The sequence below is a fragment of the Epinephelus fuscoguttatus genome, linkage group LG24, assembly GCF_011397635.1.
Source record: "Epinephelus fuscoguttatus linkage group LG24, E.fuscoguttatus.final_Chr_v1".
Taxonomy (NCBI): domain Eukaryota; kingdom Metazoa; phylum Chordata; class Actinopteri; order Perciformes; family Serranidae; genus Epinephelus; species Epinephelus fuscoguttatus.
In genome coordinates, this window is record NC_064775.1 from 15305365 (window position 1) to 15324853 (window position 19489).

Genomic DNA, 19489 nt, shown 5'->3' on the forward strand with positions numbered 1-19489 from the left:
AACTGTTCCCATTCGTCATTCAGACACAAAACATTGGAAAATAGAGTCCAGGTTGAAAAATACCAAAGTTAGCCTTGAATTACAAACGTTAACTGCCTTATTATGTGTTATCAACAAGAAAAAATACTTGAATCATTCACATGAATTTGAGGAGACACATTTAACAGTATGCTCATAAAAAGCCTCGTTTTTGTAATATATGCACTGAACTGCCAAGGTATCACCCTCGTGGTGGCAAGTGTCTGGTGAGGAAAAGAAGATGACAAAAAGTCATGTCAAAATAACTATGTCGACTCATGTCTGTCTATGTAATGGAGAACTGGCCCTGCAAGTGGCTGCCACACTTCACAGATTATCATTCCTGAAGAGCCAAACAAGATGAACGTCACATCAGAGGTGGATAACAAGCATCTGATTTTTGATAGAAGGCCAACGTCTGCCTTTTAAGAAAATAAGCTCCTTCAGGTTCTGGGGAGAGGGGTGAGGATAGGAGGGAGGGAGACTAAGAAGTGAGGTGAGAGAAACATGCAGTGGGGGCAGCAAATATCACGTAACTCCCCTCCCTGAATCAGGTGAAGTGAAAGTGAACTGAGGGGCAGCAGTGGCAGTAAGACAGATTAGTTCTCACCTCCTAAAGCTTTGTAGGCCCTGATGCTGCACCAGGGCTTCCTGAGGATGAGGAGCATGAGGAAGAGCAAGGCTTGGCATGGGATGATGTGGAGGATGAGGAGAAGGAGGAGGAAGAGGAGGATGCTGAGGAAGAGGAGAGAGAGGAAGAGGGCTGAACAGTGGCAGGGGAGGGACCTCAGGAGGGGGGGGTGAGGAGGCTCAAAGTGGCCGCCTGGTTCTACCTCCTCCCCCTCCAGTCCCTCCTCTTCCTGTCCTTCATGACGCATGGTGGGACAGCTGACAGTTCTGAGGGCTGACTGGCTGCCTGTTTTTATCTATGAAAACACTTTGACCATTTTTTCCCACCAAAATTAGGGCATATATGCAGGTGTTTTAAACGCAGGAGAACACACGTCCCTGGAATAAATGCAGAGTGTAACCTTTCCCACTAAAGACAAAAGCCAGATATAAGTAGGTGTCAGCGGTTTTTTGTCCAGTTGGAAAGACGCGACAGAAAGGCAGGGTTGGGGAAGATGATGCTGTGTAAGAGGAATGAATTTAGTTTGTAGCAAATGTGTTCGGTAAATGAAATGCTGTCTCTGGGAAGGAGTTTGGCTGCAGCTCCTGGAATATAAACTGTCCCCCAGTCCAATGAAGAAATGGACAGAATTGCTAAAGTTAATCTGAATTCTGGTAAGAGGGCATCTACGACCTGGCTTCCACACAGTGGGGGAATACAACACAGTGTATGTGCCAGACCAATCCTGAATGGCTTTTTAATGCAACTTGCAACCACACAAGGGCTGTCATTTCTTTTGACATTTGAAGCTTCCATTGAGGTTTTTACAAGAAGCTTTGAATGTCTGTTGTCATATTTTATGACATCATCACTTCAAAATAAAAAAAAAATCCCTTGAAACAAATTCCTCAGTGATTCATCAGATTAAATGAGTTTGTCTTTTTTTTATGAACTCAGCTTACTTTAATGATTAAATGTAATTATGGTGCTGTTAGACTGCTGCACGGCTTCCCTTTGTGTGCAGCAAGCAGGAGCACAAACTGCACATCTATGGCCACCGATGATGTTTCCCTGGCATAAAAGGTCACTTTGACAAATGGACAGCAGAGTCGAACTATAACTGGCAACTATCAAACTTTCATCCATCTGTTTGACAGACCTGACATGCCCAGTAACAGTCGCTAAACTATAACTGGACAAGTGCTGTTCGGGGTCATCATGAGGTCAGTTACACAACGTGATATGAACTTCAATATATCACAGAAAACAAACAGCAGTTTTGCAATGATAGAACATTAAAAGTATCTTGCAATAACTTCAAAATGGTAAAAAACCTGTCGCCATAAATGGGCTTAAAAAAGAGGCTCTGCTGGTGAAGGGAGGTGTGTCACTGCCGACCACAGACACTTTCTTAATACTACCGCTAGGAGTTGCCAAACTCAGAGATGATCCTGCACATGGGGGCTTAGAAGTGTAAATGAGGGAACCAGGGATGCGTGTGTTATCTCCCCACAGTGAGCAGCGTGGGGAGGAGGAGGAGGAAAGCGAGGAAGGAGAGGAGTGATGTTATGATGCTGAAATCAAGCATTATTGTTTCTGAATGACTCCCGAGATCAGACAGCAGGTATGACAGCTGTGTGCACGTAAGAAGGATGATGAGCAGCTTTGTGTGCAGAGATCAGTCTTTCATGACAAACGTGATGCGAGGCGGCGTGTAATGTTCACACGAGCAGCAGGTTTTCAGGAAGAATGGGATGATTTTGGTGCTTTGGGGGCTCGCAGTGCTCAAACAAAAAGATCAGTGCAAGGTATTACACAGAGTGAAAATAATTAAATGTACCAGAAAACACAGAATAAAATCAAGCACGAGGATTATAAATATTCCTCTCTTCTCACAGTGTGTGAGCACAGCAGCTGTCCTTGTCCGTCACTGCATGGTTGTAGCTTTGCTGCGGATCAATTCCAATATAATACAAATATACAATCATGACAGCGACCTTTATTACCTTCAATAATGATCAATAACCTGATTTGGCAACTGTAAACAAAGGTGGATACCAGCCAAACTGCATGCAGCAGCTGCCTGTGTGCATGTACTATTTTTATTAATGTCAAATTCTGATAAAATAATCTAAAAAAAATCTAGTGCATGCATCGTGAAACACAAGTGTGGTGTTTAAGGTAGAGCAATGAGGAGCATTCAAAATAAAAACGTTACAAACCAGTGGTCACACGCAGTAGTATTTATGACACTGAGAACACAGTCCTCCCACACATTTTGTCATTTCACCTGTCTGAGAGGTTGCTGCATGAAGGCCACTCAGCTCAAAGGGGCTGATGATGTCATAAGCACCCACGCGCTCCTCTACAGCCATGCCACTCACACTGACAAGGGCGTATGAGAGCACTCACCTTGATAAGAGGGTTGATTACTCCAACATTGGCACTGGAATTGAAGACCTTGTTGAACCCCGTCTCCCTGTTGACCAACTCCAGCTGGTAGAACTTCTTGTCGTCCTATAAAACAAGATGACGTGTTAACGTGGTAATCCACCCAAGGCTTTCAAGAATCAAACTCTCATCTTCTGTACACTTAAAATGTGGCCAAATATTTTCCGCAGTGGAAGAAAGTATCAAAATGTCCATAGGAATTTATCAAACCACTCTGGCAGCACAACCCACTACTCTCAATGTTTACAGTCATTATGTTGTAAAAAGAAAACCTAATTACATGTTTTCTTTTCCTCGTCATCACTGTTGTGATGTGAGGCATTGTCGGTTATTTCCTTGAGCAAAGTCTGAAGCGCTGAAGGGGAGGAGGGAGCACAAAAAGACAGGCAGACAGCTCTTACACACGTCACATGTTATTTCTGCTGCTTGGGGTCTCTCAATGAAAACAATAGCAAAAGCAAGACAATCCCCAAAAAGGGAATGGTTTTACATGTGGTGGCCACAGATGGACTCTCTCCTTGTCCTTCCTGACTGATTCTTCTCTAGTTTTGTGTTCTGCTAGTGTCCTTGTCACTACTGGTAGCATGAGGCGGTACCTGAAGCCCAATCAGGCTGCACAGGTAGTCCAGCTCCTCCAGGATGGCACATCCATACGTGTGGTCGCAAGAAGGTTTGCTGTGTCCCCCTGCACAGTCTCAAGAGCATGGAGGAGACACCAAGAGACCAGCTGTTACACCAGGAGAGCTGGACAGGGCCGTAGAAGGGCATCAACCCAGCAGCAGGACCAGTATCTGCTCCTTTTTGTGAGGAGGAACAGGAGGAGCACTGCCAGAGCCCTACAAAATGAGCTCCAGCAGGCTACTGGTGTGCATGTTTCTGACCAAACTGTCAGAAACAGACTCCATGAGGGTGACATGAGGGCCCGACGTCCTCCAGTGGGACCTGTGCTCACAGCACAGCACCATGCAGCTTCATTGGCATTCGCCAGAGAACACCAGAACTGGCAGGTACACAGATGAGAGCAGGTTCACACTGAGCACATGTGACAGGTGTTAAAGAGTCTGGAGAACGTTATGCTGCCTGTGACATCATCCAGCATGACCAGTTTGGCTGTGGACCAGTGATGGTCTGGGGAGGCATATCCTGGGAGGGTCTCACAGACCTCCATGTCATAGCCAGTGGTACCTTGACTGATGTTAGATACCAGGATGAAATCCTCAGAGCGATTGTCAGACCTTACGCTGGTGCAGTGGGCCCTGGGTTCCTCCTGGTGCAGCTGGCCCTGGGTTCCTCCTGGTGCAGTGGACCCTGGGTTCCTCCTGGTGCAGGACAATGCCTGGCCCCATGTGGCCATAGTGTGTAGGCAGTTCCTGGATGACAAAGGCATTGATGTCATTGACTGGCCCTCTCGTTCCCCTGACCTCAATCCAACTGAGCACCTATGGGACGTTATGTATCGGTGCATCCGACGCCACCAAGTACCAACACAGACTGTCCAGGAGCTCACTGATGCCCTGATCCAGGTCTGGGAGGAGATCCCTCGAGATACCATCCGCTGACTCATCAGGAGCATGCCCAGACGTTGTCAGTAGTGCATAGAGGCACGTGGGGTCCATATACACTACTGAGCCTCATTATGAGTTGCCGTGATAAAATTCAATTAAATTTTTTTTCTTGATTTTTGGTGTGATTTTGAATCCAGCCCTCTGTGGGTTGATGATTTTGGTTTTTAATGACAGTTGTTTCGGCATTTTGTTCTCAACAAATGATAACACTTTACTTGAAGGTATCTACATTAGGGTGACATAACACTGTCATACCTATGACATGACACTGTCATGAACTTGTCATGAACATTATGTACACATCATAAACATTTATGACTGCTGTCATTAAGTGTCATTCGGTTTTGTTTGGGTTGTCAACCCACAAAGATATCTTCTGGTAATGTCACTTTGATTAATGTCAAGTTGTCATAATCAAGACAACCCAAACAATGTCAACCTGTCATTACATAAACCGCATGACAATTTAGCAGTCATAAACATTTATGACATGTACATAATGTTAATGACAAGTTCATGACAGTGTTATGTCATAGTTATGACAGTGTTATGTCACCCTTACGTAGATACCTTCAAGTAAAGTGTTACCCAACAAATTATAGGATGTATATCAATAAATGTTTTCAACTGGAATAAGGTGTAAGGGTGAGCATTGGAACAAGGCTTTTAACTTAAACAAATACCTGGGAAAACCTTGACAGTTTTGTGCATGAAAACTGAGAAAACTGGAACAGTGTATTTAGTCATCGTTTTACAAAATGGTTTTAACCCTTTTAACTGGATCTCACTGTCTTCATCATTTACACACAGACTGATACAGACCCTGAGATGCAGTTTGCTCAGTTGCTTCATTCACTGTGCACACTGCTTATAAAAACAATGAGATGTGGAGGAATCTGTCAAACTGCTTTTCCCAAGTTAAAAAATGAACTTTTAAACTTAAACATTCTGCCATATTGTGGTGAAATCCTGCAGTCAACTGGAGACATTATTCACTCTGTACACAGCGGAGGGTTTCCTCTATCTTTACAGAGTGGTGAGTGTTTCCCCGCAAAAACATCTTTGATGACACTGATACTGCAGTGCACATTTACCGGAATTACTTTGTCTGCTCCGGATGATAAAATCCAGCAACAGCTGTGATGTCGGCCAGCGATATCTGTGACTGCAGTTTAAAAACATTTACCTGATTTGAGTGTTTTCAGAAATGACTTTAAGTACATCAGAGACCACCCAGTCTACTCACCACAAGCTTTTTCACCAGAGCTTCTCTCTCGGTGACCATCTCTCTGAGCTCTGCTATGACGTGCAGGTCCTCTGGCCGGCTTTCTCTGTTTCTTAACTTCTCCTCTGTCCCCTCCAACCTGGACACACAGACACGACAGACATTTTTTTTAAAAACTGTAATAGTAATAACATATTACATGTAAAATTATTTTCAAAAAATAGAGAGAGAAAGAAAGAAAGAAAGAAAGAAAGAAAGAAAGAAAGAAACAGACATTTGAAAGCAATGACTTTGACAAAAGAGACGACTGTGAGTCTCTGTTAACACTGTTAAACAGTGGCAGCCCAAAGCAGCAACACAACAGACTTTCATCACACATTTCTGCAACTTACAGTATTTGTAGCGCAGTGATCTTGTCTTTGAGGACCTCCTGGGCCTTGTTGAAGTCAGCCAGCATGATTTGTGTTTCTCTGTGATGGACTATACTTATCTCCCCCAGATCCCTCTCATGTCTCTTTGAAAGGTCCTGTTCGTGGGCCCTGCAGCACAGACAGGCATACATAAACCATGAGGCAACATTAGGTCATGTTATCTGTGTTGGATCCTTAAGTGCTGGGGAATATCACAACTTCACATATTAACAGTAATCACTGGTGTGTGTATTTTCACTGCACATCCTGGATAATGCTCACAAACACACTTAATTCCCTGGTACAGAGTGATGAGACTGACGCCTAATTCTTACTAAATTATAGAGGAAGACGACAAGATGTGCAGCTGCACACGTACTCAGCTGGGACCCAGAGAGCAGAGCTGGAACAAGGAATGTGGGGTGTCTTGTCATGCTAAAATGAAATGGTATCCATGGCTACTGTGGGAGGAAGTAATGGAGAGGGTGCTGCTGTCACACATGGGAACTGAGTAGAATCAAGTTTCATCTAAGAAAACAATGCTGATCTGAGTAGCGCAGGCTGCTATAATTTTAGTTGACTAAAAGTCTGGGTATTTTTCGTCGTACTTTCGTCAAATAAAACCAAAGCTATTTTAGTTGTAGTCAGTGTAACCTGTGACCTGTAATCTTTTTTTCTTTTCATTAGATTATTTTGGACATTTCAGTCAATAATTTTGTCATTTTCGTCAAACTTATTTCAGATAAGATTTATCTTGTCATTATCTGATGAGAGACACAAGTTGAATCATTAAGAATGCAGCTTTGCAGAAAGTATCTCGTCTCATTGTTTGATGGTATCAATTATAGGAATACAAGCAGACAGGGAACATGTTCTGATTTGCATTTTTATTTTGAGCGAACATAATTCAACAACTGGACTGGGACCCAAAACTGTCTTTAAAACTACTGGAAGTCTACTGGAACTCCTGGAAATGAGACTCAACAATCTACTGTCTTTCTCCAGAACTGAACCTTCATGTAAGGAAGTTACTTGGAGTCCATCTGACTCTTGTTATTGTGTGCTGCAGGTATGTTGCATATTTCATCTTGTCTTTTTTCATCAACAATATTGCTTGTTGATAGTACAGTTAGTGTTGAGTGTTTAATCTGCCCCACCGGCTTGTATTATAGATATTGGCCTTCTTAATTACCAGAGAGCAGAGGGTTTCTGTAGATGGCTGACCCTCAGACTCTAGTTACTTTTTATAATGAATGCAGGAGCACCCAGCAGGGCAGCTGATAGATACCGCATTGCTGTCTCTTGTCCAGGGATCAGAATCAGTAAGTAAGTAAGTAAAGTAAGTAAGTAAGTAAATTTATTTATATAGCACTTCTCACAGAGAGGACTCACAAAGTGCTTCACAAGATAAAATACAAAAAATACAATAACAGAAACAATGCAAAATACACAAAAACAAATAAAAAGTAAAGTGCAGCAAAATACAGAGATGATACAATGGACAATTAATGGAACGCAAGCCTAAACAGATGTGTTTTTAACTGCTTTTCAAAAATGTCCACAGAAGAGGCCGCTTTCAGCTCATGAGGTAGTGCATTCCACCATTTCGGTGCAACAGCCTTAAAGGCTCTATCACCTTTCGTCTTTAATCTTGGGTGAGGGACAGTAAGTAGGTGGCCTTCAGCGGACCGCAGTGACCTGACAGGACAGTGAAAGGACACCAGATCCATCAAGTATGCAGGTGCTTGACCATGGAGGGCTCTGCAAGTGATGGTTAGAATCTTGTGCTGGATCCTGAAATTAACACGGAGGCAGTGCAGGGATGCCAGGACTGGAGTGATGTGAGTGAACTTGTGAGATCTGGACAGAAGCCTGGCGGCAGCGTTCTGGACCAGCTGCAGGCGGTCTAATGAAGTTTTATTTAGACAGGTGAAAAGAGAATTACAGTAATCCAGACGTGAGGAAATAAAAGCATGGATGATCATTTCTACCTCGGAATAAGTTAACATGCGTCTGAGTTTGGAAATGTTTTTGAGGTGGAAAAAGCAGGAGCGAGTGACAGTTTTGATGTGGTCATCGAAGAGCATGGCCTGATCAAATGTGACCCCAAGATTTCTCAACTTGGGGCGCACATTTGCACTGAGGGACCCTAAGCAGCTGGCCACTTTAGATGCTGAGGCATCAGGTGCAATAATTAAAATCTCAGTTTTAGCTGCGTTCAACTGAAGGGAGTTAGAAGACATCCAGTCCTTAATTACATTCATACAATCGTACAGTGAGTCAATTCCATTGGTCCTATCAGGGTTAAAAGAAAAATATAACTGGAGGTCATCTGCATACATATGGTATGAGATACCTTCAAAATTGCTGATGATATCTCTGAGAGGGAGCATGTATAGTGTAAAGAGGATAGGCCCAAGCACTGAACCTTGGGGCACCCCGCAAGAAAGGGGGGCAAACTCTGATTTATGAGGGCCAACAGCCACAGAAAAAGATCGATCAGACAGATAGGATTTAAACCAATGAAGAGCAGTCCCTGAGATTCCTACCCTGTCCCTCAGCCTGTCCAAAAGGATGTGGTGATCAACAGTGTCAGACCATGGGAATGCTCTTTTGGATTTTATTTCTTGGTGTGATAATACTTTGTTGGACTTAAACGTATCTAAAACTAAGGAGTGGATTGATTTTAGATGTAACAGAGACACAACCAAAGAAAGCATTATTCACATTATTTAGGTTCCTTTTTATGATAAACATCTTAAATTTGATGCAGATACTGTGAAGCGAAGGCAACAGAGCATTCACCTTCTCATCCTCTGCCTTTTTTTGATCAGTCCTGTGTTTTTCATTTATCTGCTGGTTTCATAGCCTCACACTGAAAGACAGAGTCTAAACAGCATTGTTAAAACCTGCTCTAAGATCACAGGAGTGACACACTAGGACTTTTTTTTTTTTTTTTTCATTTTTATTTTCTGAATCAGCTTCTAAAACTAACAAGTATTCAATATCTTTTATTCCCTCTGCTATTCGTCTTTAAATTCTCTGTAAAAAAAAAATGTCTGATTTTTAATCTCTTTTATGGATAATCAATCTATTAACTTTTTATCATTTATTGATTCCTTTAAACCACTGAACTCTGTACTGTATGTTAAGTTATAGTATGTGTGCAAGGCAAGCTGTTCAAACACATTGCCCCTGGTGGGACTAATGACATTTTTTGGATTCTGGATTCTGGACGTCACTGCCATCTCATCTTAGTCATGGAATAAAAGGTCACTGACAAACACATTTGTTAAAAGTCTGTTCTGTCACTGTCACTGTTACCAAGTGACCAAAATACAGACCAAGTGGGATGTTTTACAGTGTAAAAATTAACTTGTCAGTGCTCGCTGGTTGACAAACCATGTAACAGTGACACTCGTTATTGTTGAATTACATCATAATAAGTGTAGCCTGAACTTGTATTGATACTCTTTGGTAACTGGGGATAGCTCCCGATAGCTACCAAGGGAAAACAAATGCGCTATCCTCTTCTTGTTTTGGTTGTGCAGTAGTCAATAGTGAAAATGAGGCTTATAGGGAACCAATCTAGATGCAAATGATGTCATTATTCGATAGCTATTACATTGTGCAATCAAAATTCACTCCTTAATGAAAAGTTAGAACAGAAGTTTTGTCTATTTTCACTTTAAATGGTCACAACTCAGCTCCCAAAATGACCACTCAGAGGTGCTGTACCTACTGTGTCTTGTTTGTTCAAAGTCACAAAGTTGAAACTCATCATGACATCAGAAACATGACATTTCAAACAAGAACACTTCCCAAGATGATGCTTTTGATTATAAACTGTTTAGATGGATATTCCCAAATGACAAGAGTGCAGGATTAATCGTCTGAAAACTGGGTCAGTCACAGTTTAGTTCTGCTCCCTTCGATAAAATACAACACACACTGGCTTCCATCTGCTGAATGGTGTTATGTACCTTATCTGATGGTTAGCTTCACTGCGGACCCGCAGCACCTCTTTACCCTTTATCTCCAGCTCTCTGGTCAGAGTGTCGATGGTCTCGTTCAGAGAGTGGATCTCATGGTCCAGATCGGTGATGCGGTTGTTACGAGAGCACAGCTCCGCTTGCAGGTCTGAAATACGACCCAGGAGCTCTTGTTCCTAGAAAAAATACACGAGCATTGTTCAAATTAACAGAGAAAAGTAAAGAGAATAAGTTGGGAGATCTTAACTAGGTCACACACAAACACAAGAAAGGAACAAAGAGGAAAGCAGACAATACAAAGTAAAGTAGAGACACAGTTACCTGCTGGTGGCTGTGCTCCATCGCTTTCTCTAACTCTCGTTTGGCGTTAGTGTTTTCTTTGAGGTGGATCTGCTTTAGATGCTCTATGGAGGCAGCGTGGAGGTGGTTCAGCTCTGCACGGAGAGACGCTGCCAGACAGAGACACCAGAGTTAAAGAGAGTGGATATTTAAACATGGGGTAAAAACATCAAGCAACATCTCAGCATCATGGGTAGAAACATTATCAGGGCTCACAGCTATTGGTCAACTGGTCGATTAGTTGGGCGTAATGCTGTTGTTCGACCAAATTTTCTTTGGTCGAGACAGATGAGAGTAAGATGAAATATGACAGTTTGTGCAAGTGTTACCACTGAGAGCAGATCATAGATGTACTGTATATTTTCTTGTGAATCCTTTTCCAACAAAAGTAGAGCTTTTCATCATCTCATTTTAAACTTACTTTTCTTTTATTTAATCTCAAGGTCACCTTAATAAGAGAGGCAATTATTTTCTATTGCAGACTGTCTCTTCATGTCAGATATTTTAACATGACGTTCAGTTTTGATTACTTGAATCCTCAGTGCAATTAAATGCAGGGAAGCCTTTTAACGACGTGACACAAAAAGTAGCGGGTAAAAGTTTTGTCTTATACCTAGTGTCATTATCCTGTCACTGATTATTATTGTTCTTAAATGCAATTTGCTGATTTAGTCCCATTATCACACAGTTTTTCTCACAGAGTCTTTTACAATCTAAACATCTTGCAGAGGTTTGCATCGCCGCTTTGATCACGGGTGGTTGTGTTTCCTTCTATTCTTTTAAAAGTCAAGAGATGCAGAATGAGGTGGAATTTTTGTCATCATGACAGGAATAAGCATCAACACAGCAGGTAGCAACATCATCACCATGGGTAGAGACATCTTCTCTGGGGGTAGAGAAGTCATTGCTGTAGTTTAAAACCATGCCGTTTATATGTATTATCATTTACCCAGCTTTGCTTTCCCCTCGTCTTCCAGCTCAAATCGCAGCGTCTGCAGCTCCTGGTCCGACTGCTGTCTCAGGATGTCTAAGGTCCTCCTGTGGGCCTCCTTCAGAGCATGGACCTCCTCCCTCTGCTCCTGCTTCAGACGCTCTTCCAGAGCCTGGCAGGGGGCAGGGAAGAGAAGGAGGAGGGAGAAAGGGAGGAGAGGATTTAACCAGTTACATCAAAAATACATTTTTCCATGTGGTGACACAGTTATGAGAACCCAAAGGATGCTCTGACATATAATATTTGAGGAATAAGCGTTCGCTGAAAGAAAGAGCTGCATTTATGAAGACATGTTGTTTTAGAAAATTAAACCCAGAAGACAAAACAGGGAGAAAGAATGAACACTGCAGCTGTGTCCCAATTCCATACTAATTCCCATCAGGTTTTGAGTATGTAGTGTTTCATTAATGAAAAAAATTAATCACACTCAAAACAGTCAGTATGAAGACTTAATCCGCTTCATTATGGAGTGTGCTGTTGGACAGTTTGTCCCACAATGCACTGCGTAATAGAGACAGAGCTCACAGCTACAAAACACTGGAGCAAATGGTGGAGTGTGGAGAGACAACTCTGCCAAGTAATACTGAGAAGAATAAGTCATTGTCATCACAATATTCTGCTTTCTCTTTGTAAAGTTTAATTGGCAGTGTCATTCAAATGTAGCGTTTTACCTCGGCTCACCATTTTCATTCGGATGGGGCTACAATTATGATTATTCATGGAATATTCAGGTCCATGTGAAAACACTTATTGGTAATGTGCGTTGATTTCCTGCAGGAAATTGATATAAAAATCGATGTGAAGTACTGAGTTGGGTTTGTGAAAAGGATAAGGTAATAGTAGCCACTTCTTCTATGGAAAACAGTTGTTTGGTTGCTAACTCTCTGGTGACAGAGAATCTTTAAATGCAACAGCAGGGAAAGTTCTTCAGTAAAAAGGGTCATGAGTCGTATAAATTATATGCAAAATATATGTAAATTATATATGCTAAAGCCTGCTCCCACTGTGCACCCTTCATGAACCATATCATCAGTGGTGTAATGTTGAGGAAAAAGAGAAGCATCGTTAAGGCTTTTTGTCTGTGAAAAGGGAGCCTAGTCTCACTCCAACGGCATCAAAATATGCCACTTAGGCAGTGTCATCTACGTCACTAGTCTGTGTGAGATGCACCAGGCTTTCCACCAACTCCAGTAAACCTATCTGCGTCATTATTAGACGCACGGAGCGACGGACGTAGTTTATAGAGTGTGAAAGTTTACTCAAGGCGGGTGGGTTCACGAACACCGGACTTTGACCTGAGGAGGCCAGCGTTTGAGACCAAGCAACAACATCTGTGATCATTTCCTAAGCATAACCAAGTAGTTTTGTTGCCTAAACCTAACTGCCAACCTCTTCTAAGTCAAGACACAATGCAAAAGGCTGCCCCCAGCATCACTACAGTGACGCCAGGCTTCTGCCAAGGCTGCATGATGTGACGAGCAGGAATGAGATCACATTGGGAAAAGAATGCACAAATAGTTTTTGGGAGATCAGCCTAAATTAGGGCTGCAACTAATTAATGTTTTCATTGTCATTTAGCCTGACAATTAGTTCCTCCAATAATGAATAAGTTTGGACAATGTTTTCCAAAGCCCAAAATGACACTCGAAAAGTGTCCTGTTTTGTTTACACAGAGGAGCAAAGAAACCAGAAAATATTTACATTGGATTGTTTTATCTTCGAAAAATACTCAAACTGATTAATTTATTATTGAATTAGTTGCAGGTTATTTAAACAGTTGACAACTAATCGATTAATCATTGTAGCTTTAGCATCATTCTGCAAAAACCTGCCGTACTTTGTTTAGCAGGCATAAAATGACACCTACTAAACAGCCTCATTTCCATAAACGTACATTATGGGATCCATGACCTTAAGCAGGAGGAACTGAAACAACATTAAAAGGTACCTGACACTTCCCCTCATAGACAGAGTGCTACAATCATTTTGTTCAATGGGGCAGTACAAAAAATCATCCAATGTTTCTGCCTGCAGTGTAATTATATGGGAGCTTCAACCATAAAGTCAACAATAAGCTATTACCACCCTGGCTCATTTTCAATATCACTGAGGAAGGAAATGAGTGAAATTAAAGTAGATGAACCTAATGAATAGTTTCACAGAGTCGGAGCTTTCTCAGCTGATTTAATTGCTTTATGAATCTTTAACCTCCAATTTACTCTGCAGCAGGAGGAGAAGGATCGTTAAATTAAAACTAATGCTAATAGAACAACTGAAACACGTCTGTGTATTGTGTTGGTAGTTTGTAGAGCATCACTCACAGAGTCTTACAACCGATACTTCTCTCCTACACACACACATAAAGTAATAATCAGTGTGCTACAGACTAAATTGAAAAAGGAGTCCAAATTGCAACACTGACTACTGCACTTTCCAAACTGTAAGAGGCGATCACTTCCTCTCAGGAGGGAACGACTTCAGGATAATGCTGTGGGTGGAGAGTCCCAGGACAACAAATCAAGTTACATGTCAGAGAGAATCTTCAGTGCTCATACTGAGGATCTCAGCTCGCACCAGAAACACTATTTTGGGGGCTTTTGCTGATCACAGACGGCAGGTGAAAACAGTGAAAAAATAGGTACAGCAGCAGCAGTAGCACATTTTTGTTCTGAAAAGCAGGTGTACAGGCACATATATATATATATATATATATATATATATATACACACACACACACACACATACATGTGAGTGCATTCTGAGCTAATTCTGCCTGAACTTCAAGGAATACTTCACCCCATGAATGACAACTTATATGTATATTAATTACTTATCCCTTGTTATGTTGATTTCCTGAAATGTTTCTACACTAAATGAAGAATCCAAAAACTGAGAAAATTCTTGATAAATTGAGTAATTCCATTGACTCCATTGACAAAAACTTAATTTTACCTCGCTGAACACGGGAGGTGCTGGTCTACTACTGCTTTAATCATTTAGTTTGTTTGTGTTATTTTGTGACTTTGGTGTTTTAAAGGGTTAGTTTGGATTCAGCAAAGTCACACAATAACACAAACAAACTAACTGATAAGGCAGAAGTAGACCAGCAGCTCCTGTGTTGTGTGTTGAGGCAGAATTACTGTTTTTGTCAATGGAGTCTGGCTTTGAAGAGAAGTTTCACTTTCTGTTCTATTTCTTGTCAGAAAAAGCTGTCTCTCTGTTTGGGAGGTACTGAGCATATGAGGATAAAGAAGACTAAAGCCCAGTTCAGATCAAAGATTCGCTACGAGACGACAAGTAAGACAAAACAGGCAACTACTTGAGATGTCCCATTCTGCAACTTTCTAAAAACCTGCAGGTTCACAGCGATGAGACTAGATGAGACGGTGTATCATCTCTCTGCCACTACTTCTGTTCTGATTTCCAGCTTTTCAGGTTTATTCTGTGGCTGAATATAATTTGTAGCTTCTTAAAATATGAATGAGGACAGTGATAGTGAGATACTGGCTACAGTTACATTTGTAGTAGTGATGAAATGGTGAAAAACAGAAACAAAACAAGTATCAGATGGACTGTATTCATGTTAATGTGCCAATTAATCAGTCAATGAGGATGTGTGTGTGAGGGGCACAAGCATATACAGCGAGCAGTAGCAGCAACCCACCATCTGACACCGGCTCACCCTGAGGACGGAAATAGAGGGCTTGGTGGGGATGGAACGCCTGCCGCAGCAAGCAAACACGGCATCTATTGTCATTTAGACATGACCAGAGGACTTCAGTATAGGGGGATTGGCTGTTGAAACAGGTGATGTGCTTTACATGTTGCAGGTGACACCATCAGCTGGTTTGAGTCGAGCTCTGACCGATCAGTTCACACCTGCAACTTTTCTCTGCAATGTTCTAAAATGGATTCGTCTCATTGCGAATCATTGGTCTGAAGTAGGCTTTAGATTATACTGCATGAGTTGTGTGAGAGTTTGTTTACAGATATTTTAATGTAGTTTCACTGCTGTTAAACGGGGACCCTTATGACTTCAGTTTTTGACGAAAGAATGTTGAATGTTTTTGGATTCACCGTGGAGGCATGCGTGCAAAGCAAAGTTTTTGTCACAAATTCAATATAACAAGGGGTGAGTAACTGATATACAAATGTTTATTTGTGGGGTGAAGTATTCCTTTAAGGTGCCAGAACCAGTAGCGATGGTGGTTCCATCGCGCTGGGTCAAACGCATATTTTGATTGTGGCATCTGATTTTGATTCAGTTTTATTCAAGGACTGCAGTAAACATGCCCAATCCCAAGTAAAAGATTGCACATATACTTACATTCATGCATGATGTGTGTGTGTGTGTGTGTGTGTGTGTGTGTGGGTGACTCCTACCCTTATCTGGTGTTGTCTGGCCTCCTCCATGGTGCTCAGGGCACAGCAGTGAGCCTCCTGTAATCGATGCTCTCTCCTCTGATGTTCTCTCTGCATCTCTGCAAACACGCACACAAGCATCGACATGAAATCCTCAATCTTGCACAAACACAAAAATGCTGAAACTTGAGTGATGCATTTTTATTCCAACCCATCCTTAATTTTCTATTTAATTGCAAGACATCATCGTTTTCCATCATGCTAGGAGCAACCATGACCTGATCTCGTGCCGCGTGCACGTTGCAGCTGTGGGAGAATAATCAGTGATCAGGGAGTCTTTTATCGTTCATATTAAACTGCTAACAGTAGCGATAAATATTATCAAATGTGCCGTGTGAAAAATGAAAATTTCATGGAGGAAAGCGTCATATAGACCAGCTCACCTTTCAGCTGTTGGCTCAGCAGTTCCCTCTCCTGGTTGAACTGAGACTGCAGCTGCTGGAGTGACGCCTGGGACTGAGACAACTGCAGCTCCAGGGACTGTTTCAACAGAGAGATCTGGACAGAGAAGACAAATACCAAGAGAAGCAGATATAATTAGTGGCGTTTATACTGAAGGGCAAAGCAGTCATTGACCGTATGTAAAGAAATGGACGGACGGACTGTAAAAGAAAATGTGGACAGGTCAGTTTGGCCCTGCACTGAGGATAAAAACAGTAATTACTGGCTTTCTTTCTGTGCAGCAATGTCACATTAAATGTCTTCTTTAGAGCAAAAAGCCTTGGACATTTGAGAAATATATATCTCCAGGAAATGAACAACTTGCTCAACTTACTGCAAACATTTAATTAGGTCAACATTAAAACTATCTTTGCTCTTTCTTTGTGTTTCCTCCTGAGTCGTGTCGTCTTTAATCCTCGTATAAAAATATGTTTCCCACAGATTGTTTTGACTTTAGTCGAGATCTTTTTGACAAGTACTCACTGGTGGTGGTATCGACACATGGATATAAGCCAAACACAGAGCTGTGGTTGGAGATTAGGCCGACAGCTTGTCAGACATCGAGCGACAGCACACACAACCAAAGGACATAAAGTCAACTAGCATAAGCCCCATCACAGCACACAAAACCGTTTTGTTTTGAGGAGATATTGGAACTATTAGGGGCCAGACTGACGGCTCTGGCCCCTCCGCACGCCACTCTTCCTCAAGCTCCGGCTGTTAAATCCCCGGCGGGATTTAGTGCTGCAGAAGTACTACATTAGTGGCTGCAAGGTAAGATGGATTTAAAATGAGAGGATGAGGAGCAGGGCTGGAATGAAGTTTATGGGGTTCAACAGTGGATATGGATTTAAAAAGACTGAGGGATGACCTCTACGGTATATCCTCACATCCTGTATCCACTACATGTCTGTTTAAATGGATCATTTTTACACCGACAGAAAAATAACTGGACACACAGGACTAACAAAGTGGGAATACCTTAAACAACCTGCGGCACCTGTCTCTAACCCTTGATGTTTTAATTAAACACACTCTTGTGTCGACACACGCACACAAAGCAGCCTGGGGCTACAACCCGGTAATGAAAACATCTTAATGAAAGAGAAGTCATTATAGATAAGGATTGCACACGCACACTCACCCACACACATATATACAACACACTTCTTAGTGGGGCTTTAATATATTCAGTAAATAATTTCCCTTCCTCTGAAACTGTATGTGAGGTTGTCTATCAAATGCGAGAGGCTGATGTGTGGTTTGATCCGGTAATGACAGACACAGGAGTCCTAATTGTAAATGGACTCCTGTGTGTGATCCCGATAGTGAAACAAGTAATTTGGTCAAAAAAAGTATCCACTGATTCACAGACGTCTCTTTTACAATGTCAGTTTGTGAGAAAAAGTCTTTTTGGGCCCAACGGCATCAAGTGACAAACCCAGTCCATGGTATGAGCCTGGCTCTGTTCCTGGGGGCCTGGTGTTTTCTTAATTTCCTCTTATTTTGCTGTGTTTGGGATGTTAGTGGGTGTATAGCCTCCAGCCAATGCCAGCGCAAAAGTGTGGTCAGGACTCATAAGTGCTATATCGTAGGCACCTGGACTGGAAGCAAGCTAGTCATCCATGACCTGGATGACTGAGAATCTTCACCGACATGTGGTCAGGACTTAACAAAAACGTAGCCACCAGGTAGCAGCACATTTAGCTTGCAGTGTACGTACAAGCAGTGTAGGGAGGCAGACATGAGAAATGTATAATAACAGACAACAGGTAAAAAGAAAAAATCTGCTGTACAAAAATGCCTCTAAAAATGATTATATTACAGCTGATAACTCATCCATCACAGCAGAGACTTCCTGTTGTCACTTTGACAGCTGTTAGTCTCAATCATGGATCGTGTGTGAACAGAAACAGAGCTGCTCAACGCTTTAAATGTGAAGTGAAGTGTCGGAGTGTATCTGAGGGGAGTGTGAGTCTCTGAGCCTCCAGTGCTGCTGGTGTTTCGCTGGAGCTGAAAGTAGGTCAATACATGGCAGATCACTTCAGTTCTACCTGAGTCCATTTGTCTTCACAACAGCCTTTTCCTGGACAGTCCCATCTATGGGAACATTTATATCATGCACATGGATGCATGCCAGTATTGAGGGATGCATGAGGTATATGCATAAGGTATGATGTGGCTATACCTGAGAAAGACTCTTTTATTATCTACTGTCCTTCGAGTTTGAGATAAAACCATGAAAAATGTTTTCCCAGCTGATGTCTCATGTTAATGCTGCCTTCACAGGAATAGTTTAACATTTTGGAGACCATGTTTTTTCTCTTTCTTGTCGAGACTTTGATGAAAATGATGTGTGTGGTATGATACCACGTATACACAGTGATTCTCTCTATAGCACACACTAAAACACACAGGACTCAGAGGGCTGTGTCAGACATCGAGCGAAGCACACACAACCAAAGGACATAAAAATTTAAAAGCACATCACAGCACACAAAACCTTTGTTTTGAGAGAAACACATGCAGAGATCACAGACGCAGACAAACACGGAGACATGTATGCACACACAGCGTAAGCTCCTTAGGTATTTGGTCTGTGACACTGTTTGATGTTTATTTTCAGCCACTCTGCGTGATCAGTTTAAAACGCAGCATGTTTAGTTACCAAAACTGATATAAGAAATTCAGATAGCGCTCACTGCACAAGCCTTTATGAAATTATTTTCTAAGTGCCACCTCCTCTTCCTCCTCCTCCTGCTCCTCCCTGTCCTGGCTAAAGCTTAAATAACCTTCTGAATTACCATTTTTAATGTGATAGTAAATCTATAATTTGGGGGTTTTGAACTGTTGGCACTGGGAAACTACAGGGGGAATTATTTTTTTAATTTCTGACATTTTGCAGACCAAATGATTAATCAGCTAATTAAGACATTAATCTGCAGATTAATTGCTGTCCAACACTGCGGCCAGATCAGTGGTCCATCACAGAGCAGCACAGATACATGGACTTTGCCTCAAAACC

At 42.0% G+C, this 19489-nt stretch overlaps 1 protein-coding gene across 4 annotated transcripts in view; it reads right to left on the reverse strand.

Moving 5' to 3' along the window:
• Window positions 1-19489, reverse strand: part of LOC125885191 (protein FAM184A-like) — a 70500-nt gene that overhangs the window by 8278 nt on the left and 42733 nt on the right. For 2 of the 4 annotated variants that reach the window (XM_049570721.1, XM_049570719.1), the window contains 9 exons: window positions 16407-16521; window positions 15985-16082; window positions 11560-11713; window positions 10593-10720; window positions 10263-10447; window positions 6262-6408; window positions 5891-6008; window positions 4315-4449; window positions 3041-3145 (listed from right to left, as the gene is read on the reverse strand). In XM_049570721.1, the coding sequence (XP_049426678.1) occupies window positions 3041-3145; window positions 4315-4449; window positions 5891-6008; window positions 6262-6408; window positions 10263-10447; window positions 10593-10720; window positions 11560-11713; window positions 15985-16082; window positions 16407-16521 (1185 nt within the window). Of the gene's footprint in view, window positions 1-628; window positions 754-851; window positions 945-3040; window positions 3146-4314; window positions 4450-5890; window positions 6009-6261; window positions 6409-10262; window positions 10448-10592; window positions 10721-11559; window positions 11714-15984; window positions 16083-16406; window positions 16522-19489 lie in introns of all 4 variants that reach the window. The other 2 variants (XM_049570722.1, XM_049570720.1) reach the window with 2 other exon arrangements.